The 25307-nt window shown below is 32.8% G+C and overlaps 1 protein-coding gene and 1 non-coding gene across 2 annotated transcripts; one reads left to right on the forward strand and one right to left on the reverse strand.

Moving 5' to 3' along the window:
• Positions 1-12006: 12006 nt before the first annotated feature.
• TRNAD-GUC (transfer RNA aspartic acid (anticodon GUC)) lies at positions 12007-12078 on the forward strand. The gene has a single exon. It is a non-coding gene; the product is annotated as a tRNA-Asp (tRNA).
• A 1159-nt stretch (positions 12079-13237) lies between these two features.
• LOC120089271 (B3 domain-containing transcription factor VRN1-like) lies at positions 13238-17680 on the reverse strand. Its single transcript, XM_039046689.2, has 5 exons — positions 17420-17680; positions 15706-16381; positions 15462-15622; positions 15103-15370; positions 13238-13593 (listed from the first exon to the last, which is right to left on the reverse strand). The coding sequence occupies exons 1-4, from the start codon at positions 17555-17557 to the stop codon at positions 15110-15112; spliced, it is 1236 nt and encodes a 411-aa protein (XP_038902617.1). The 5' UTR covers positions 17558-17680; the 3' UTR covers positions 13238-13593; positions 15103-15109.
• Positions 17681-25307: the final 7627 nt, after the last annotated feature.

Here is a 25307-nt window from a genome sequence, read left to right on the forward strand (position 1 = left end):
GACTAAACTCTTTAGTCACGGGATCCACCATCTGTTAACTGTCAAACACTCCACTAAAGACTGACAGCTGAACTCTTCTTACTACAAATATATTATGTGTCTATCTTAACCAATCAACAATGTGACAACCCTCACAGATCGCTCGTAAGTACAGCTTGGCCAATAACCGTTATACCCCTGTAGTTACATCTAACTCCTTAAGTACCATTGATCCCTCTAATGAACATAAGTCATAGTTCTACTATGACTGAGTCTTCTCTTCCAAAAAGAAGCTGTGGCCACTATGTTCAAGCTCGGAATCAGCCCTTAAGGGAGCAATCTATCTACTTACCCCTACTTTAGGGAATAAGTGAATTCCAACTTGTGTAATTGAGTTCCCAGCTCCCAAATTAGACAAGTCTCCAAAAAGGTAGGCATGTTGAGTTGGCAATCTGGCCACTCTCACTCATACTAATCAAAGGACCGCCCTCAAAAGCAGGAGTTCCTAAAACATTCAGGATTGAAGTCGTGTCACCTATGGTCGTTTAGGTGAGATGTAAGTCTTCAGTATCAACAACGTTATATACATAATCTAGTCATCTTGTGATCCGATCTTATACAAACTCTTTGTATGGGACACCCCTTCTCGCATGTCTCCACATGAATGGTTAAGATCTACCATTTGTAGTAGTTTACAACACTTGCAAACCTCTACAAAGCAGGCCGTAACCGTAGTGTCACAAGGATTAGGTATCTCACCTTAATCCTTATACTACATACCTATTTAGGTTATCACTTAAGGCATGATTCACTTGTATATCACATATACATGCTTAGTTTACATAAGATAACCATAGAGCTTTGTTTATTGGATATGAGTAAATGCCATAATGAAATAACAGTTATTTTATTCATAAAACAATGTGTATAATGACGAACAACAAGACTCTGGGAGAATTAGGATATCAATCCCAAAAATCTCCCACTTGTCCTAATGCCTCGAGAGACTAATGTACAATACAATATAAAACATGTACAATATACAATAAACTAGGGCATACCCCAGTATCATCACCCAGTTGTCCTAGACAAGATGTCGCATGTCTCGCAGACCAAACTCTCTAGATGATCTTCAAACACTTTAGCCGTGAGAGCCTTTGTAAAGGGATTGGCAATATTGTGCTCTGACACGATCTTCGTGACTATCACATCACCGCGATGCATAATCTCCCTGATCAAGTGGTATTTCCGCTCTATGCTAATTTTTTTTCCTAAAAATGCCTCTGTTGCTCCATAATCGGACCAGACCAACTCGAATCGTACCCCCAAAACCACGAATCGAGCCAACCCGGTGCAAAATCAAACCAAACTATTTCAAACCAACAGAACCAGACCGAACTACCCTGGATTACAGCTGAATCGCGCACAACACAACCTTAGCATCGCGTTGTCGTAGTGTTGCAACGCCATGAGCAGTGTTGCAATGTTGAGACACCAGAATACGATTCTGGGCAGTTTCTTTGATTGTTTTTTTGTTTTTGGCTAAAAATGGTCTCGATCTTCATTGATTATAGTCCTAATTCTAGACACGGACTTATAGAGACTCAAATTACACGATTAAATGTCCAAAAATGCAAGGGCCTTTACAATTTAATCGAATCAAAAGCATGAAATTCTATGGTCATGAACTACCATAAATATTCGTTCGCAAAATTACATTCACAATGCAATTAATCCCATAAAAAACTAGTGTAAATTTCAGAAATCTAAAATAATTCTACGAGATAACTCTGATATCAATTGTAAGGATGAAAACCCTAATGCAATGGAAGAAAAAATAGGACCATTACCCGAAATTAATTTAGATATTCTGAAATACTAGTACACTGGGAAATTCAGAAAATTACAGAGACCCAAAAATAAATACAGCCTACTGTATTATTCCTAGGTTAAGCATGGTTTAAAATTTACAAAGAAAAGGGAAAGAAATCTTACTTTTGTAGAACCGAATGATGATTCAATTCTCCAATTGGGATTTCACGAATACCACCAATAGAATACCTCTTTATTCTCTAAGAATTGAGGTATGTGTTTTGTGGGAACCAAAAATTCAAAATTGGGGAAAGGATGAGAGAATTTTTTAGAGAGAATTGTGTGCAGAACCCTTCTATGAAGATCACACTTGCAACAACATCCTCTCCTGCAGACGTTTTATAGGTATTTGATCAAAGGAGAGAGAGAAACATGGGAACCATCCCATATTTCTGTTAACTCCTAACATGGGAGTTAAATTTTATTTTAATATCAAATAATCTAATTTACTTAATTTAGTAATTAATTAAATCTTATTTAATTAATTATTTCATTTAAATCATATTTAAATGAAACATCTCTCACATAACCTTTAGTTTTAATACACTTAATTAAATTAAATTAAATTAATAATTAATTAATTCTCCAATTAATTAATTACCAAATTAAATATCAAATATTTAATGTAACCTAATTATATTCAACTGTGTTTCTCTCATAACCTATAGTTTTAATTGTAAGAATAAACAACGTGCATGCGAAAACAATTTGGATCTTAAGCACTCTAAATTATATTAATTTGAAAGATAAAACATGCATGCAATTAACTTTGAAATTAGGGTTTGAGTTACAATCTTTGTAGCTCCAAATTGACCACCAACTCTGCTTCAATCTTCTCATGAACCGACTGTGAACCACCATGAAGGTCTTCCTGACTATTCTCTGGCCTTAGAACAGGATAGTGGGATCTGGTGAGTGACTAAATTAGGGATGAATTTATAATTGAAATTGAGAGAAAGTTGAGGTCTTAAATTCTAAAACTCTTTTAGAATCTCTAGGTTGCCAAGAAGGATTTATTTTTCAACTAACTTGAAAATCACTAAATGGCCGAAGTTTAATCATTATCAAAGTATCCTATTTATAGAGCAATTACATGAGTTAACCAAATTTTTACACTTTAAAATGCACTCAATTTAGTGGGATAAGTGGCATTTTGTGGAATCAACACTTTACAAAATGAATTACTCACTAATTCACTAAAAGTTGGATCTTTCCACTAAGTGAAGTCAATATTTTGACTTTTGATTATTTTAAAGTCAACATTTGACTTTAGACAAATTTTAATTAAATACAATCTTAATTCAAAATTAATTTAAAACTAATTTTGGAATTTCCTACTTAGTGAAGTCAACTTGGAACTTTGACCTTTAAAACTTGGTGAAATCAACATTTGACTTTGACCAACTTTGATTAATTCCAGTTAATTCAAATAATTAATTTTAAATTAAATTTATATTAAATAATTCATTAAACAATTTAAGTAATTTAATTTATTATTCAATTATTAGATTTAACACTAATCTCGATGAATCCTTATTCATAGTTTTGATATTTAAATCTTATTTAAATATCTTCAACTCTCTCTTTATCATTCAATTCCCAATTGAATGATATGCCGTTAAATATATCGCATATATTTAATGTTTATTCCCTAATTCAAATATAAATACTTTAAACTCACTCGTCATACTGTTCTAAGGTTTATTTCGATATGAGCTAGCAGGGGGACCAAATGGACCTACAAGTCATGAGCTCCAATGATCCGAGATTAATTGGCTAAACTCTTTTAACTGAATTAACCAACATTTGTTAACTACTAGGACACTCCACTAAAGCCTAATAGTTGCACTCTATTCACTAGAGATATATTTCTGTCCATTGATTTAACCATGATCAGTAAGTTGATACTTCACAGGTTGTTCGTATTTATAGTTGGGTCAAAATTACCATTTTATCTTTATAATACATTTTTCTCCTTAAGTCTCCACTGATCCACTAATAAACAATTGGTTTATGGTCTTACTAATAAACCAAATCCGTCTCAGTCATAGAGAGGGTGGGGCCCCTTGTTCAAGACTAGGAGTCAGTACTTAATGGAACACCTTTCTTTGTGGCTTCTTCATCATGTTGTTCCAACTTGTAGGACTATGTCCCTAGCTATCTATCTGGTCTTACCCCTAAAATGGGAGACTTATTGAGCGATGATGTTGAGCCACTCTCACCCATGCAGATTAAAGGATAATCCCGAATAACTAGGAGTTCATAGTTAGCTTAGGATTAAGATCGAGTTACCTTAGGTCACCGAAATGAAACAGTCAATTTTAACCGTAAACGACATTGTAAATAAATGTGACTATTTCATCGTCCGATCTCATGCATCTTTTACATAGGATGCCTCCACTTGCATGTCTCTACATGAGTGATTCAGGATCACATCAATTGTCTTAAATACAAAGTGGGTCACATACATAGTATTTCCAGGACAAGGTACCCAACCCTATCCCTATACTTATAGACTGTTTTAGCTATATACTCGAACTTGATCCATTTTTATGTCTCCACATAAAGTTCAAGTATTCATGATATAGCCAAGGGCTCGTCAGTTTATTAGATTTAGGCTTTAACAACTATAATTTACATATTCAATAACAACTTTACTTAATATACCTCAATAACATCTTTATTGCAAAATAGAATATGTTTAATGTTTACAAACTGTGAGTTTTAGGACATACAATCCAACATTAATGTGCATCAAATATACATTAATTTTAATCTATAGTTTAATATGAATCTAATTCATATTAAATTAATATTTGAATCCTTTCAAATATTTAGTTGTCCCTAAATTAATTTTGAATCATATCCAAAATTAAATTTATATTATAAAGTTTAATTAAAATATAAACTTTATATTATAATGTATAATTATACATTATAATATCTCCTTAAGTGAATTTGAACAATTGTCTTAATTCTCTTTACGAGCTAGGAAAGAGGCCTCGTGGACCTACAAATCAGAAGTTCCAACGATGTGAGATTAATTGGTTAAATTCATTAACCACATTAATCAATATTCGTTAACTGTGGGTACACTCCACTAAAGAACCACAACTGCACTCTTCTCACTACAGATATATTTTTGTATCCATAGATATAGACCAATAACAATAAGTTAGCCCTTTACAAGTGTTTATACACCAGCTGGATCAAATTACCAATTTACCCATAGGTTACCTCTGTATCTTTACTAGTACTCCTCTAATGAACAACCTGTTTATAGTCCAACCATTAAATAGAAACCCCATTCGAGCCAATGAAAGGATAAGGCTCTTTGTTCAAGTTCCAGAAACACCACTTAAGGGAACACTCATCTACTTACCCTAAAGTCGGGAAGGAGTGAAATCCATCTTGTATTGTTATGTTCCCAACTCCCCACTCCGTCTTGTCCTCAAAATTGTAGGCTTATTGAGTCGGCGAACTAGCCACTCTCACCCATGAAAATCAAAACACAATCCTTTGTAAATAGCATAACAAATTCAGGATTAAGACTAAGTTGCCTAGGTCATCCTATTGAAATAGAAACCTAACTAGTCAACGATGTTACATTTAATGGTTACTATTTTGCGGTCCGATCTTATATAAATTCATTGCATAGGATACCTCTACTCGCATGTCACCTACACGAACGTGTTGGATCATTGCATTTGTATCAAATACAAAGTGGATCGTATCCATAGTATCACTAAGATAAGGTACTCAACCTTATCCTTATATTATAGACCATTTAGGTTATATCTTGAATATTGATCCCTCTATATCTCCACATACAGTTTAAGAATCATAGGACAACCTAGGATATTAGTTCATTAGATTTAGGATTATTAAGACAAAAAGAATTCAACACAATGAATAACATTTATTGAAATAACATCAATAGCTCTTTATAGATGATGGTCAATTATTTGCCTTTACTATCTACGAGTTTTAGGGCATAAAATCCAACAAAAGGTACATTCTGTAAATGGTTTGACTCTTTCCTTCAAACCTACTGTCAAGCTAGAGACTTTATCCTAGACCTTAGCAACCTTCTTGGTTTTTCCACTTTGACGTCCTTACTTGCCTTGGTGACTTCATCAATCCATTCGTCTATCTGACAACTGGGGTTCGTGATAGCCATCTATTTCCTCTCTCAAACTTCCCAATTATTTTTGAACTGGTGGATCTTGATCTAACTGGTCGAAATTGGCTATCTTTGCTGCTGGCTCAACTGTACCTCTACACCAGTCATTTACAGCTCTAACTGGCATCTATCGTCTCTTTGGTCCTTTGACAACACTAAATCGGCACTTTACAGTGTAAAACTTTTGTAACCAAGTGCCACTTCTTGGGATCTCAACATGAGTTTACAATGGCGACTGTCAAACACACACTTATAACCCTTATCATCCGATTTGCCAATAAAAATGAAATTTATTTTATCCTAGGCATAAACATGACATCTCGTAGTACTAACTTTCCTCAAAACGCCGTCTTCAGATTAATGTTCCCAATCCTAGCGATCTTGGAAACTCTTGAAGGATCTCATACTAAGAGTTCCATGACCGTGCTCAGATTGCTCCGATTTCACAGTGACCGAAATACAAAAGATATACATTCAACACATACAGTTATGCACATAAATCTAACTATCGGCATGCTCAGATCAAAATAAATAACAGGGAAAGGGTTCCATACCAGTTGAAGACTCTCTTCGAACTTCTAAACCCCAACGCAGCGGATCCCTCCAACAGATCTACCAACACCCGGCGAGAACGTCAACTGCAACAACACGATCAACACGACCACGAACATTGCAGTGGGGATGACACCACCATTAATGAACCCCAGGTATTCTCGAAGTGAAAACCTAAAGAGTGGGCTTCAGTGAGTTTGGTAGAGGACGGAGGACAACGATTCGTGTAGATGATAAGCAAGTGGGAGATAATACAGAGCTATCATATAGCAGAAGTGATTATCGTATAGAAGAGCTACACGATCGTGTAGGAAAATCTGAACGATCGTTTAGGAAAAACGTATACGATCGTTTAGAGAAATCGTGAGGTAGACGATCGTTTAAACGGAAGAGCTACTATTGTATAGGCTCTTGGGCGATCGTTTCACGAATTCTTTTTTGGTAATAAAAAAAATGAATGCACGATCTGAAAAATGAAAACTCTTTTCATTTTTAACCCGCCGGTTACCATAACCAACATTGCTCACTACCCACGTCCGAATGTGGAAGAATTGGTTAATTATCATATAATTAATCAATCAATCAATTATAAATATCATATTATATTTATATCCTATAGTTTGATATCACATATCTACTATAGTATTTTATCCTCTACTTGATATAAATCATATTTATATCTAATTTCCTTCAAAATAATGTATCTCATACATTTAGCCAATTATATCATATATAATTAAACTTCCTCTTGTCAATTTGAACATTTTAAATTAACCAAAACACTGGTTCTCGACTTTATCCAAGCTACCCAGGGGACCTAATGGACCTGTGGCTCGAAGCTCTAACGGTATGTGAATAGCTGACTAAACTCTTTAGCCATGAGATCCATCATCCATTAACTGTCAGTGATTCCACTAAAGACCAACAAATGAACTCTTCTTACCACAGATTTATTTCTGTGTCCATTGGATATAACCCATTATGAGTACGATGACCCTTCACAGATGCTCGTAAGTACAACTGGGCCAATTTACCATTTTGCTTCTATAGTTACATCTCACTCCTTAAGTACCACTGATTCCTCTAATGAACAATACAACATAGTCCAACTATGTGTGAACACCTCTCGGGCCAAGAGAAGGTATGTGGCGCCACATCGTTCAAGCCTCAGAATCAGCCCTTAAGGGAGCCATCTATCTACTTACCCCTTCCATGGGGAAGGAGTGAATTCCATCTTGTGTAGCTGAGGTTCCAGCTCCCAAATCAGACGAATCTCCAAAATGGTAGATTTGAATGGCCACTCGCACCCATACAAATCAAATGACCGCCCTCAATGGTAGGAGTTCTTAACTCACTCAGCATTGAGGTCATGTTACCTATTGTCATCCTAGTGAAGTGAAGTCTCTGTCATGAACGGTGTTATATAATGAGACGTTAACACTTCGTGGTCGGGTCTTATACAAACTTTTTGTATAGGACGCCCCCGCTCACATGTCCCCAACACGAATGATGAGGATCATACCATCTGTAACAAGTCACAACACTTGTGACCATTCCACAAAGCGGGTCGCATCCGTAGCGTTACCAGGATAAGGTTTCCCTCCTTTATCCATATACTACAGACCATTTTGGTTATCACTCAAGACATGATCCACCTGTATGTCACCACATACATACTTAAGTCACATACAGATAACCAAGGATTTTATGTTTATTGGTTTGTGGTAAAGCAAATAAAACAATTAACCGAACAAAATACAAGATGTGAAGTAAATATCATATATTAACAACACAAGTGTTCGTACATACTGTTTACAAACTACAGGACACGAGACTTTAGGGCATTAATCCCAACAACTCTACCATTCCTCATTCTCACTAAACCACGATGTTCTGATGTTCTGATGTGAATAGACTCCTATTTGAAGTTATGCGTGCTGAAGCTGCATTATAATTGTCCGTTCAGATGAGTGACTACTACTTTGTGTGTAACTCTCAACACAGGCATAGACATCACTAATTATTTCTTCATCAGTTTCAACCAGATTTATCATTACTTCTTCAGTATCAACCAAATTTACCTTATGTTTTTTTAATCCTTTTCTAGTTTCCTACTCTGATCTTTGAAGTGACCTTTCTTGTGATGGTAAAAATACTCTATCTTCTTATTCCTGATCTTCCACTTTTTATTACTGCTACTCGACCCATCATTTTCAGAGTCCACCCTGTCTTTACCTTTAGTCACCACTAAAGCTAACCTACAGTAGATTCTTTACTACTGTCTTTCCAACAAATTTCTTTAGATATAGCTAAATCATAAATCCCTGAAAACTTTAAAGTGTTATTCCCAATTGAATTAACTATCAGGTAAAGACATTAATAATTGAATAGCATACACCTCATCAGTAAATTATATTTTAATAGATTTTAACTGATTAATAAAATTGTAACCTCATTAATATAGGAATTTACATAAGCATCCTCAACCATTTGCATATTGAAATACTTCTTAAGAAGATAAGCCTTATTATTGTCAGATGGTTTCTTATACCTATTTATAAGCGCTTCCATCAACTTTACTGCATTAGTCTCATCGGCGAAAAGACTAGCAACATTCATTAACAAACACATCTGATGATTGCAACAGCTTCTTCGTTCAGGTTCTCCCAATCTTCATCTGAAATCTCTTTCGGTCTCTCATTTAATGCCTTATGCAATTTCTTATAAGTTAAGAAATCATTAACCTACATCTTCCAATACCCAAAAAATTTTCCATCAAATTTCATGATTCTCTTGAAACCTCTTGGCTCTGATAATACCATAACTCCTAAACCAAAATGCTCTGATACTACTGGTTGAGAATTTATCTAAAATATAAATAAATGGAGAAACAAAATCAGATCTAAAATTCTCACGTTCGCAAGTTAGAGCAAAAAAAGGTTAACAATTATAAAATAGCAAATAATTAAGAGAAGAGAAAACAAAATCGACACCAAAAATATACTGGTTCACCCCAAATTCGGGACTATGTCTAGTCTTCTGCAACTGCATGTTCTACTATGATGAAGATTGCAAAGTTCCAAAACTTGAACTACAAATCTCTCCCCAAATAGCCAAATGTGAACTAAATCCAGTACCACAACTCGGTAACTTAATATAAAATAAGAGAAACATTGAAAAAAATTACACTCTGTATTGTGTTGTATTTTTTTTTTGTTTATTTTCCATCATTGTGTGCCTATCCATGGAGTTTTATCTCCACAATCCCAACACCTTTTCAATACAAAGTGGTTTGAGCTGCACAATGTTTTTGTTGGGTTGTTGAATTTTAGAGGGGACAAGCCCGAGAATATCTATTGCACTAGTGGTTTAAATTTAATACATACAACAGAGGGCTTGATCTCTTTAAAAAGAACGATTCGTACCTCTACCTAATCGTTTACGTTTTGTTTCTCAATATTTACTCTATTTTCCTCTTATATTTCTAATTCCCTCAACAGGTGGTTTGAGGCTCTTGGAGTACTATGCTAAGTATACCTATTCATATAATTTTGATACCTATTCCAAATAATTTGATCACTGCCCATGTTTAGCAAGGTTCTCAAGTAGTTTGATCAGATTTGAGCCAATAGGTGAGAATTCCTTAATTGTAAACTTAATTAGTCAGGTCATGAAACTCAACTTACGGTAAGAAAAAAAATAAAATAAAATTACATTTAAATATAAATTATATTATATATTTGATCAAATTTTTGTTTTGTTTTGTTTTGTTTTTTTTCCGTATGGATGGTTAACCTGAGGTTCAATGAGTAAGATAATATTTATATATTTCGTTAACGTTAAAATTTTAAAATTTTACCTTTACATTTATTGTAATAATATACACAGTGTAACATATAATTGACCAACCCACAGAAATCGTCCAGATGAAAATATAATGGTCTTTTTTTAACATCTTTAAAAATTATGTTGACAAACAAGTTGTCCAAAGGTTTTTTCTTTGTTTTTTTTTAATATCTGTCAATGTGTCAGTCAGCTTACACAGATTTCGACTATTTTTACAGAACAACCTACTTGACTCTACAATATTTGGACGCCAAGAAAACTCGTAAAAAAATTTCTTCATATTTTTAAAGAAACAAAATATTGCTTTATTCTACATTTAGATACTTTAATGCAAAATACGTGGTGGAGAATCAAATTTCCAACATCGAAGTTGATAGTACAAATTAAGTTAGCTGAACTAAGCATATTTTTGTGTGATTCTAAAATAATTTAAATCACTTTTGTCATTTTCAAAATTACTCTGTAACATGATTTTAATTATTCAAGATCAATTTTGATGATATAAAAATTGCATTTAATAGTTTATGATCAAATATTAAATTATTTTTAGTAATTAATAAAACTTATTTTGAAATGATTTTAACCATGACAAAAGTGATTTTAACAATTTTTAAATCACACCTTGCACTTAATCCTGATTTGTACTTCCTAACCAATTTCTACATGCAATATTTTTTCTTTTTTTTTTTTCCCTTTTCTTTCATTTTTTCCTTTTTTGAAAATCAAAATGCAAGTCATCTATACACATTATCATACATTTTTCAACAAGTAGGAATATAAAAATTTGAATCTTTGATCCCATAGTATGCTAGGCTCATTATGACACACTATCATCATTAAATTGTGTTAATTAATTATTAAAATGAAAAATTACAAAAACCACTCTTAAAATATGATAATAGTTACAATTATATCTTTAAACGGTTTAAAAATTGAGCCCCCGACCTTATCCAAATGTTAAAATTGAACCCTTAAACTTACATAATTATATAAATTGTAATAAGTGTTTAAGGGTTCAATCTTTATCATTTGTGGGTTTAATTTTTACAATTATTGTAAGTTTGAGGGTCCAACTTTAACACTTTTAGAAGTTAGGGGTGCCATTGTTACTATTGAAAGTTTAATGATATAATTGCAACTATCACTATATTTTAAGGATGGTTTTCGCAATTTTCCCGGATTAAAACTTAAGGTCTGTTTGATAACTATTCTTTTTTTTTTTTTTTTTGAAAATTAAGTCTATGGACACTACTTCCACCTCCAAATTTTTTCTTTTGTTGTCTACTTTTTACCAATGGTTTGAAAAATCAAGCCAAAATAAAGTAGCTTTCAAAAAGTTGTTTTTGTTTTTGGAATTTGACTAAGAATTCAAACATTGTACTTAATAAAGATGCAAATCATGATAAGAAATGTGGATAAAATATGCTTAATTTTGAAAAGCAAGAACAATATACTAAATGATTACCAAAAGCATAAATAAATCTTTCCATATATTTTGTAATTAATTAAGAAGACGATAATTAAAAATTTAACTTATAATTTCGGATAAAATTTATGTAGAATAAATATAACAGGTCGTTGTAGTATAGTGGTGAGTATTCCCGCCTGTCACGCGGGTGACCCGGGTTCGATCCCCGGCAACGGCGTTTTTTGGTTTTTTTTTGGGGTTTTTTTCTTTCTGTTTTATCTTTTTTGGTTGTTATATTTCTTTTCTCCTGGCAACAATGCATACTAAGATACTCATTTCATTTCTTCCATTTATTGGCAACAATACAATCCTAAGTTAATACATAACAAATATTATTTAACACTACATTTCGAGTTTAAACCAACTATTTGGCACAAAACACTCAGTCAAAGAATCACAAATACAACATAGATACGATGTCACATCATTTTATTTATATTTTAAGACACTAACAAAACAAAAGATTTGGCAAATTTTTCCATGGGTACCACAAAACAGGTTCTGGTCGAGGACGGGACAAGGAGGAGAGAATATCCCTATCCATATCCTAACTTGTTTAATTTTCCAATACTTTTTAATATATATATATATATAATATTAATTAAAACAATGGTCATTAAAAAAACCTCAAATTTTCTTTCATTTCTCTTTATGAAAAAATGAATTGTTGTAACTTTACGAATTTTTATTGTTCGTGTTTTGTTTTCATTTTAAATTGTATGCATTTGTACGTATAAAAATTCTTTTTTTCACTAAGAAAATGTAATTTATATAGAAAAAGTAGAATTGAAATTAAATTTAATGTACAAAAAGAAATAGCTAATAAAAAATTTGATCCCTGGAAAATTCCCACCCTCAAATAGTTAGATGGAGGTGGGGATGAAGAGCTCCTCCGCCCCATTGCCAACCATACACGATGATGACAAATTTATTACAACATTCACTTGTTTAAAATATATATAATTTTTACTCTGAAAGGAAATTCATAGTCAGTAAATTTATTCATTTATATGCTAAAAAAAGAGTTTGTTTGCTATCAAATTTTATTACTTTTGTCCTACATTATTATGTATCACATAGTAAACAAGGATTCAATTAGTGTCACAAACATTGTTGACTTATAGTAGTAACAAGTATTTGAAACGCGTCTAATAAGTGTTATAGTGTCAAGGTGTCTAGCATGAAACAGCTAACCAAACTAAAGTGTTTGTGCTTCTTAGGTCAGAACAGTCATAACTCGATATCGGGAAACTACTCCGACCACTAAGATCCACCCCTCCGATCTGAATTGTTTCCCGATGACACAAGTCATTTACAGATGGAATTGAACAGGTTCATTCTTCAATTGGTGGTATCCATTTCTTTGGAAAAGAACAGTCAGTTTTCAGAGTTCATGACAATACATTACAGAGAAAAGAAAACCAACTTTTTAAATTTTGCATTCAGGGAAGAATTTACAGATGGAGGTTAAAGCACTGGAGTTTCAAAGTTCAACCACTCTTCAACTTCCTGCTTTGGAGAAAAAAGCTGTAAATGATAAAGACGAAAAGTGGACATTGACAAGGTTACAAGGATAATCTGCAACAACAGGGTGTTGTGTGAATCAAGATCTCGTTGTCATCTGTTTTTGGAGAAAAATTCCAACATATTTGCATAATAATCCACTGGATGTTCCAGGTTTTTCCATGATTTCCTGTAAAAATGCAGATAGTAGAATGCAAGATATGAGATTGTCAGGTGTGTGATTGATGAAAAAACAAAAGACAGAAGACAAAAGAGACTATGATTTCTACAGAACAGAATGTTCACATGTACTCTCTCAAAAGGTTTCTTTCGTTTATGTTTCTCATTTCTCATTTTAAAGAATTGTTATCAAAATTTGGAACTAAGAACTTATGGTTTCTTGTTTGTTGTTTCTGATTGTACAAAAACATAAATGGGCATTGTTTATCTTTTTTTTTTTTCACTTGAGCAAAATGCAATGCATTTGAAAAATTAAATATGATGTGATAAGTTTAACGTCCATTTAATAAACATTTGGTTTTTGAAAATTATGCTTATTTCCTCTTATATGGTTTGCATCTTTCTTAAACACGAGTTGGATTCTAAGCCAAATTTCAAAAATAAAAACAAGATTTTAAAAACTATTGTTTTTTAGTTTTCAAAAGGGAAAATTGCAAAAACCAACCCCGAAGTATGTAGCAGTTGCAATCACACTCTCAAACTTTGAATTATAAAACTTGAGCCCTCAAATGTATACAAGTGTTAAAAGTGGACCCTCAAACTTAAATAATCATAGAAATTATAACAATCGTACAACTTTGAGGGTCAAGTTTTATCATTTGGTTATCCAATTTCTACAACTATTATAAGTTTGAGGATTCATTTTTAACACTTGTAAAAGTGTGAGGGTCCAATTTTTCAATTGAAATTTTGAGGGTATAATTGTAAATTTGCAACTACGACCATACTTTATGGGTGGTTTATGCAATTTGTGCTTTTCAAAATTTGGCTTGGTTTTTGAAAACGTTGGAAAAAAGTAGATAATAAATAGGAATTAAGAGATGGAAGGGGTGTTCATAGCCTAATTTTTAAAAACTAAAAGCTAAAAACCAAATAGTTACCAAAAGAGACCTTAAATATTTTGTGTTTTTTTACCGTGAAATAGAATACTTTATGTTTAGAAAAATAATTTCGAAGTAAAACTTTTGATTTTAAAGTTTGAGATAATAATAAAAAAAGTAATAAAATGGTTACTAAATGAAAATCAACTATCAAATACATTTTTCATATTCTTTCTTCGAGAAAACAAAAAAACAAGAAACAGGAACATAACAAACAGCCTTTAATTTTCATAATGAAGATTAGAGCTAAATATTGAAGGTAGCCAGACTCAGATTTTGAATCTACATGTAATTCCAGAATCCATTTACTTCATCTCCTCAAGGGACAAGGGGCATAATCAACAATGGCACAGATCACAGTAATCTCCAAAATAATGTAATATAGTTAATTAGCCATTTGGGTGACATTCTGAGGAATAGTATTCTCTTTTGTTTTCAAAATTTCAACAATTTCCTAGTATATGTAAACATTAAAAAAATTGTGCTCATATTTAAAATCTAATGAAGCATGCAAGAAAAAAGAGCAGTCAACCTTGAAAACATTACATAATACACGTCAAATTCAGCAAAAAGATTACCTCGGGTTCAAGTTTTTGTTGGATTGTCATGGACTCGGAATACTGTAACTTTGAGCACAATATCTTTTATGTCAATCAGTTCAAAGACACAAACGTCTTCTTCTTTCAAGTCATTATCCACGACGAAGTCAGCCCATCCCCTGGTTAGCTTGGTGCCAGGACCTTCACGAATGCATCGGACACGCCATTGCTTCCCACTCGAGACCTGAAGTGTGATCTCGCCCGACACTCCTTTTAGATACTTTTCAGCAAATTTGGATGGTATGTGCTGTCAACAACGAAATAGAGTTCATTTGTACTATCTACTTCAGAATACAGTTGAGAATCACATAATGGAGTGTAGAGCTAAAAAAACTTACCAGATGGAACCCTCTTCGTACATAGGATTGTCTCATAACAATCCAGCAAAAAGGATTACCAAACTTGAACTCCTCAACTCCAAAAGCCATCCTACTAATTTTATGTGGGATGTTTCCACATTTTTTTTCGACTATTGGCTCATTGTCATTGTAGTAGTCAACTACATTGAATTTTGATATTAAGAACCAATTTATTTCTGAGAATCTGCAAATTAGTTAAACTGTGTGCATTTGTAGAACTTACTTGGTTCAACTTTCAACTTCTTTTTCCTGGCTCCTTCCTCTCTTTCATCAGAAAATTGAAAGTCAAGATTCTCTCTAGCTTTTGCGAGCTCGTCCCCGTCGAATTGTATACCAATATCTCGATTTGAATTTAGTAGTTGCAAACGCAACTTATCTAAATCCTTGAGTGGATTATCAAAATCCTTTAGAGGATGCAGGTTCTCTGTGTCAAACCAATGCATAAAGTTCTTAATGCTAGTCCCATTGCAACTTCCATTGAATTTCTGCTGGTCTGGAAACTCACAAAAAGTGTTCTTGACCGAAGGGCGTGGAGAGGGTGCTGGAGAACTGGTTCCAAATATTTCAACTAATTTCTTGTATTCAGCTTCTTTTCCGAGCGTAACTGGACATTGTTCACCATCGTTTTGTTCATTTGAAGGATCGCATGGACCATTTGGAGTAGCAGTTAGGTTGAACATGTAAAAGTTGAAAACAGAATTTCCCTCAAATCTGAAGACCAAGAGCTGTCCAACTTGAATGCAATGATGTTTGACAAAATCATGCCAACCATCTTCAAACCACAAACTACGGCCATGTCTTTTTAATTCCAGAACCCATCGATAACCATTGGGAACAACTAGAGTAACAAGATCAGAAAGATCATCTCCAAACTTCTTAGCAAACTTATTTGGTATTTTCTGTAGACACATAAAATTAATCTGTTAAACAAACAATACTACAGAGAAAATATCCCAATCTGTGGGATTTCTATTGAAAGTAACTATCATGACTTAACAAAAGTTTTAATACCATTATCAAACTAGTGAACGGTTACAAAAAGCAATAATAGATCATCGTTTTCTCACCCCTTCTGAAACAAGCCAACTCAACAGTAAGCACTGTAATACACAAGTCTCCAAAATTCTTTGAACAGCAGAAATTCAAATTTCAACCCCGTTAATGGAATTTCCAAGGGCAAAAATGAAAAGGAGGAAAAAAGAAAACAGTCGAACACTATCCTCCAGCGGTTTAGCTTTTAACTGATGTTCACTGCCTGATCAAATCAGTTAAATGAATCGCCCACACAAATTATTAGCCTAAAGCGAAAACAGGGGTCCTCGCAGTATAGATAGAGATAGAAAAAAGTTGATCATTCAAGGCCAATTAGAAAAGTAAAGATCAATCAACGCCAATAAACTCAAGCTGCAAAAGATAAGACCCAATTATTCACGACCCAAATCCTGTTCTTCGCCATTGATGCTCATTCATCACCTTCCAATTCGTTCCTCTCTACCACTTCCACACACTCTCTATACAGCAAAAGAATTTAGCTTTAGGTCTCTCGTCCCTCTGATCTTCACAAAAAAAAAAAAAAAAAAAAAAAAAAAAAAAAAAAAAAAAAAAAAAAAATCTAACCGAATTACCACAAAAAATTCCATTCTAAAATCAGCTTAAAATCTAATCACAGAAACATTTTCTCTCAATTTCTTCACCATCTATCAAAATTTAACCATTCCATCATACCCCATCAAAGCAAACAAGAAAAAGGAAGCTAAGACACGATTGATCACTTATCTCGAGTAAGCAAAGAAATGAAAATCAGTCTACATTCTACATTCTCTTCCCCAGAACCGATTCTAGGTTCCGTTTATTTTCCTCTTCCCATAAAAAAAATCAAAGCAAAATTCACACAGAAACAAAACGAAACACGGGCGGTATGACCAATGACTGATTACCAGCTTCTTGTCTTGAAGAATAGACGGCACCACCAGCTTATAGAAGAGACCAGCTCTCCTTGCTGGAGAGCTTTCATTGAAGGATTGAGCTCCATCTTGTTCGTTTGACTCGGCCATGGCTGTAAGAGAGTTTTCCATGGAAATTTCAGCAGACCCTTAATTCAATTACCATCGATTTTCTGGCAAAGAAACCTTGCAAGTCGAAACCCGGCGCTGTGTGTGCGCGAGCAGGGAGAGAGAAATGGAGGGTCAAAAAACTATGCTGTGTGTGTACAATGTGGGCCCACTTTTGTAAGAGCTAATAGAGAAGTGACACGTTTGATTTTTTGGACCTAGTGGCTTTAATAAATTGCTTAAACTAGAAAATTAGGGGAAAAAAAAGAAAAAAAAAAAAAGAAAGAAAAGAAAAGGGTTTTGCATATAAAGAAAGAATATTAAATATTTGATTTAATGTGGAGTAAAATACCCTTTTTGTCCTTAGATTGGTTTTTGAGTTTTGAGCATAGTTTTTTATTTGCTTCCGAGATTTCAAAGTGTTTAAAGTTTGAGTTTGATTTCAATTTAGTTTTTAGGTTTCAAAGTGTTATAATTCTATTTTTGAGATTTGAACTTTGTTTCAATTTAATTTCTAGATCTCAAGATTTGCACTTTTAACATCAATTTTTCACTAAATACTCACTTTGGTCTTTTACGTTAACATCTTGATTTTGTTAGTTATGTTAAACTAATTAATAAACGTTAACACTAAATATTAAAAGTGAAAATTTAGTAAAAATATACATGTTAAATGTGTAAATCTTTAAATTTAGAGTCTAAATTGAAAAAACTTATGCTCTCTATGGTAAATTTGTAATATTCAAAATTTAGGTACTAAATTAAAATTAAACCAAAAACTAAAAATATAACATTTTGAAACTTAGAGATCAATCAGAAACAAATTAAAATCACTGATAGAAAAGATATTTTTTCCTTTTAATCTATCATATTATTTGGGTTCTTTTCAAATTTAGTATTAAAACGTTGATCTCTCGAGTCCCTAGTGTCATTATCTTAGAGACAATATCTATTCATTTCTTTAAGGTCGGTCATTCAAATTTTCATCCCTCATTTATTATTTTTTTAAAAAATCAATTCGGTCCATTATCGTTTAACATTTTTACTTTATTCTTCTAATGATAGATGTTGAAATTAGTTGATGATGAATCTTTTTTAAGGAAAGTTGATGAAGAACTTAAGATAATATTTATTTTTTTATATTATTATTAATTTAGAAGATGAATTAGAACTTCGAAACATGTCTTGTAGATTTTTTTTTCCACTCAAAATTTCTATCAATTTACTAAATATTATATCATGTTATATAATTTTATTAAAAACCAATTTTAACAATAATCATCTATGAGGGGTATTGAAAATTAGTAAAACATAATAAAACTTTATGGATAGTATGAAAGAAATTGAAAGAAACACCTACGAAATATAAACTTCATCCGTTTATCTCAAAAAATAAAATAAAATAAAAATTTGAAAAATTTTCACTGATAGAAAAAATGTCAAACTATTTACAGAAATAATTTAAAAAATACTGATAGACATTGATAGACTTCTTTCAGCGTCTATCTTATCAGTGATAGATTTCTATCAATTTTTGTCACTAATAGACACTGATAAACTTCTATTAACCTCTATCAAATAAAATTAAAATTTAACTCTTTTGTATAAATAACTTCTCTTATTTTTCTATTTTAAAAAATCTTTCATCTATTTACCCATACAAATGGAATAGATATGCATGACATAAGTATAAAAATTATTTATTCATCATTTATTCCAATTATAAATTTCATTTGATTTTGATTCTCTATAGTTTAAATTTAGTTTAACTTTGGTTTTTTCGTCTTATATTTTTATTTCGATTAAAAAAAAAATTGTAATGGATAGCAATATTAGGGTTAAGATTAGTAAATATAGCACAAGGATAAAAATATTGCATATGTGGCACAAGTTGACTAGTCACCATTTCTTTTCCAAATTTGCCCTCATTTGTAGTCGTCTTCTTCTTCCATATGCAACATCTTGGGCTTCTTTTACTTCTCTCTCAACCATCCTCCTTCTATCTCTTACTTTCCTCCTATTTTCCCTAATGAAATATGATCTTATTGTCGTGAACGGCCAACCCAACTCTTGAAAGGCACTAGAAGTAATCATCGATGGCAATGGAAAGACTTCTAATCCAAATTGTCTAGAAACTCTAGAGTGTCTACTGTTGTTATATCCCCCGCCGCCGCCGAAGTTAAAAAACAACCGACTGAAAAAGGCATACTTTGTAATATAGATACTAAAAAGCAAAATCATGAGTAAGAAGATGGGCGTGGGCGTCGACATGGGTCTCAAATTTGTTCATGGGTATTCGAAAAGGGTCATCATTCACCATGAGAGAGGGAAGTTGAAGAAGATGATGGTCGCAGTTATGGTATGAGTGTGAGAGAGAGAAAGAACGTGCAACATGAGATGCCATCATTCTATCACTAATAGCATGATATTAGTGAAATCACTAATTGTATGTTATGGGTGATAAAAGTGATCACTAATAGTTGTTAGTATGATGAAAGAAGGTGGAGACATTTCGTTTCCGATAATTTCTAAAAAGTGGAGTTTTGGAGTGAAAGTTGAAGAAGAGATTTGGCCGTTGATTGGTTTTGTTTGGATTTCATTTTAGGTTGGTTATAGGTTGTGGACTTTGGGCTTTTTAGTCTATATGGGCTTACGTTTGTGCTCTATCTGCAATATTTCTTCCCTTACTATAAGTGCTAGAACTTAGGAGAAGTATACTATGTCTGCAATAAGCTTATCCTCAAAGTATGATGAACTCTAGAAGATTGTATTTATAAGATTATTGAACTCGTAACTTAAAATAAATTATCTCAAAACTAAACATAATTAGATGAAGGAAGTTTTCAAGCAATATTATTAATAATACCATTGATAGCATACTAGCAATGATAGAAGTGAAGGAACTCTTATTTAAGAGTACCTATGAGCGGAAGCAGATTTTTCCAATTCATTATGACAGAATTTTCACATATACATTCAAACATACAGATGTGCATTCACAACGCTAAATTACTGACATGCTTAAAGGAATAATAAATAAGAGACCGAGAGATCATACTAGTTGAAGACTTTTCTTCACAGCAAATCTCGCTTTCGCTGGAATGGCAAGCTATCGTTCAGTCACTCCCAATCATCTACCTCGAACAATCTCCACATGAACAAAAGGAAACGGGGACGATACCACTACTTGGAGCCTTCAGTATTCTTGGAGTGAGAATCCAAAGGGTGGCTTTGTTCAGATTTGGTAAAGAGGAAGAGGAAGGGAGATCATATACAAGGATCAAGCAAGTGGGAGAAAGGCTCATCTGTCATATAGACAAAATGCTTGATCATTTAGGTGAAATATACAATCGTATAGGAAAAGTTAAGCGATCGTCTATACGATCGTATAGGAAAAGCTAAGCGATCATCTATACGAACGTTTAGAAAAATTCGGATGCTAAACGATCGTTTAGTAAAAGGTAAGCGATCGTTTAGTAAATAACGCGCGCGAGTGTAAGCATTAAGCGATCGTTCAGCACTATCGTATAGGTAAGTGATCGTTCAGCACTATCGTATAGGCTTTGATTTTACTAAGCGATGACACCCTTCAATACTATGTCTGCACATCCAATGCTTAACACACCGTGAGCTATTTAAGTGTCTCAAAGCGATTCTTCATCTTACTCATCCGTTACAAAAACAGAAGAGACACCGACCAATTATCCCATAATTGTTCAATTAATAGATAAGAAATATAATCACATTATATTCATAACCTATGGTTAAATATCATATATTAAACATAGTATTTTTCCTTCACTAGATATGAATCATATTTATATCCAATTTCTTCCAAATTAAAATATCTCATACATAAAGTTAATTATATCATATATAATTAACTAGTTCAATTATATTATATATAATCAAACTTCCTCTTGTCAATTTGAACATTTCAAACTGACCCAAAAACTGATTCTCAACTTGTATCCAAGCTACCAAGGGGACCTTATGGACCTATGGCTCGAAGCTCCAACGGTACATCAATAATTGACTAAACTCTTTAGCCACAATATCCACCATCCATTAACTGCAAGGTATTCCACTTAAAGACCGACAACTAAACTCTTCTTACCATATATATATTTCTATGTCCACTGGATATAACCAATCATCAGTACGATGACCCTTTACAAATGCTCGTAAGTACAGCTGGACTAATTTACCGTTTTGCCCCTGTAGTTACATCTTACTCCTTAAGTATCACTGATCCCTCTAATGAACACTACAACATAGTTCTACTATGTGTGAACACCTCTCAGGTCATGAGAAGGTATGTGGCGCCACATTGTTCAAGCCCCAGGATCAGCCCTTAAGGGAGCAATCTATCTACTTACCCTACTTCGAGGAAGGAGTGAACTTCATCTTGTGAAACTGAGTTCCAGCTCCTAAATCAGACGAATTCTCGAAGTGATAGGTTTGAGTCGGCGCTCTGGTCATTCGCACCCATGCAAATCAAAGGACCACCCTCAATGGCAAGAGTTCCCAACTCACTTAAGATTGAGGTCATGTTACCTATGGTCATCCTAGTGAAGTGAAGTCTCTGTCATGAACGGAGTTATATGGGGAGACGTTAGCATTTCGTGGTCAGGTCTTATACAAACTCTTGGTATAGGACGCCCCCGCTCGCATGTCCCCTACACGAATGATCAGGATCAGACCATCTGTGACAAGTCACAACACTTGTAACTATTCCACAAAGCGGGCCGCGTCCGTAGTGTTATCAGGATAAGGTTTCCCTCCTATATCCATATACTACAGACCATTTTGGTTATCACTTTCATTATTCCACAATTTATTTAACAAAGATAAGCAGAAAGCAGAGTGCAGAACTCAGAAGGAACAACATGGTGATGTCTAGCCAGAGATGTCAATCGACTTGATTTCTGGCTTAAGACATGATCCACTTGTATGTCACTACATAAATGCTTAAGTTACATAAAGATAACCAGGGATATTAAGTTTATTGGTTTGTGGTAAAGCAAATAAAACATCTAAATGTGCAAAGTCAAGAAGTGAAGCAAATATAATATATTATAAATTACAAGCGTTCGTATAAAACTGTTTACAAACTACAGGACATGAGACTTTTGGGCATCAACCCCAACAAGAAGCTACACAGATAACATGTTATTAATGATAGAAGTTATCACTAATACCATGATATCAATATAAGATACTGATAGCATATTATTAGTGATAGAAGCTATCATTGATAACATGATGTCAATGAGATCCCTGATAGCATGTTATCAATGATAGAAACTATCACTGATTACCACGATGAAGGAAGAGAGAGATGTTTCTTTTGCCGATAATTTATGGGGTTGGATTAAAGTTGGGACGGTGAAGAAGATAAAAATCAGCTATAGGCTTAAAGATTGAACTTTTTGGTCTTTTCAAATATCTAACCCTAATTTTGTGCCATATATGTAACATTTTTATTCTTAAACTATATTTACTAATATTTTGGACTTAGTTGCTATCTATGCAACTAGTCCTATAATTTAAGTAAACAAACTAACAACCTTTGGATTTTGGATTGAATGTGAAATGTGGTAACAATTAAAAAATATATACATATTTATGATATTTAACTAAGCCCTAAAAATCCAATTGAAAATTTAAAATCTTGGAACCAATTGAAGTTTTCCAATTTTATACAATTATCATATAAAAGTGTGTAAACAAATATTTGGGAGTGTACATTGAAGTAATTGATAAACTGAGCCAAAATTTTCGATTTTTACAATTAATGTAATTCAATTCCATTTAAAATATTATGTTGAGTTTGGACTTTGATTCGATTTGGGTAAAAAAGAAAAAAAAAATTGTCTATAAAAAATATTGTTTTAGAAAAGGCAAAAAAAAAAAAAAAAAAAACGACAAAAATAAGATTCTATAGGTACTTGTAGCATAATGCATAAATCAAAGTTGTTGTATGAAGATGAAAGAAAAACTTTTTAAGAAAATATAAACAAAGCTATCCTATTGATGGGATTATTTTGGAATTTTTGAACTATAAGAAGGACAAATTGGTCAAAAAAAGATTCTTACGCATCCCACCATCAAATAAAGTAATTAGTAAGGATAAAAGATAAACATATATTTATAATTATTTCATTATCTTTTTTTAGAATATAATTATTACATATCTGTATCTTAATCATACAACTAAGAATTAATAAGTTTAATCAATATAGTAAAACTTGGTCATAATATATAGTCATAAAAAAATCGAATACTTCCTTGGCTCTATTGATGAGGGTGAGGTTTTTGGTTTTTTCTTTTTAAATTATAAAAAGTGTTTTATTTTGTTTTGCCTAAAAAACATCTCCAAAATTCGAACCAAAAATATAAATTAACAAAAAAAAATAAAAAAACAAGCTTTTTAAAAGCTGGTTGATTTCTAAAATTTTGCTAAAAATTTAAATATGTTTTTAAGAAATACGAAAATCATATATAAAAATAGGGAGAAAGCAAACATATTTTTTACAATCAAATAACTAAAAGTCGATTCGTTATCAAATACGGTTTTATTATTATTATTACTTTGTTTTAGGTCTACCTTTCTTTCTAGAATTTCAATAATAAACTAAATTGAATGTATGATTAACATTCTATCATTTAAAAGTTATAATATAAACTCTTCAACTTGTTTTACTAATTAATTAAGTTTAAATTTTCTTGATTATATGTTAAAGATGTGTATTAACATTAATGTGAAAGTAAACTAAGTATATTTAATGAATGGGGTATTTGTAATGTTAAGAGAAGAAAATTTTTTTCAGTGTTAAGAGTATATGTGCTCGAGTTGTAAGCGCAGTCAACGCATAGAGAGTTTGAGAAGTTTAAATAACGACAAGCTGAAAAAAAGGACAAGAAAATATGCTAAGTGTGGAATGTTGAGCTCTTGGGTGAAGTATAAGGAAGTTAATGCTTGGTAAAGTAGAGGACTCCATGCGTTGGAGTTATGAGGCGCCATGCGGCCAGCTTTGTTGAACTATACGGCCAGAGGTCCAAGAACGAGACCTTATGACTAAGTACAACAATGCGGTATGAGGGAAGTATGCGACCAACCTCGTATGTCAATGTTGAGGGCTAGGTTGATAAACGAGGTGGCAAAGGATCATGCGTTGAAGGTGAAACTCAGAGGATGTGACGACAGGTAGAAGTATGCATTAACCAAGAAAAAGCTTAAGTGGTCGCAAGGTCATGCAGTGAAGTTAAGCTGAGAATTTCAGCTTAATTAACTGGTAAGTAAGCCGGGTGGTAGTCTTATAGATGTCAATTGGAAGATAAGTATGCCAAGTGGCGTTTAATTAAGTTGGAATGCCATGCAAGCCTAAGTATAAATTAACATGATGAAGAAGAGAAATTATTTGTCAAATTTTTTTTCTTATGTCGTCGACGTGAATGAGTATTGTATACCTCGTAGTCTCCGACGTTGAATGAGTTAAGTTTGAGCAATGTTGGAATTTTGATGTTTTTGTTGATTTTCATTAGTTTTTTAATTCCCCTAATTTTTGCTGTTTAATTTCTTTTTTCCTTTCCATACATATTCTTTCACAAAACTATTTACAGGGTTATTCTGAATAATCTTTGATTTCAAATGATAAAAGCAGCAAGTGAAAATTTCGATACAATATAAATTATATACATGTTTGTAAGCAAATTTCTTTTGAATTCATGGTTTAGCTTGTAAAATGAGTTTATTATGTTGATGACATTT

The sequence above is a fragment of the Benincasa hispida genome, chromosome 10 (genome assembly GCF_027475165.1).
Source record: "Benincasa hispida cultivar pf3 chromosome 10, pf3_genome.v1.1, whole genome shotgun sequence".
Lineage (NCBI taxonomy): Eukaryota > Viridiplantae > Streptophyta > Magnoliopsida > Cucurbitales > Cucurbitaceae > Benincasa > Benincasa hispida.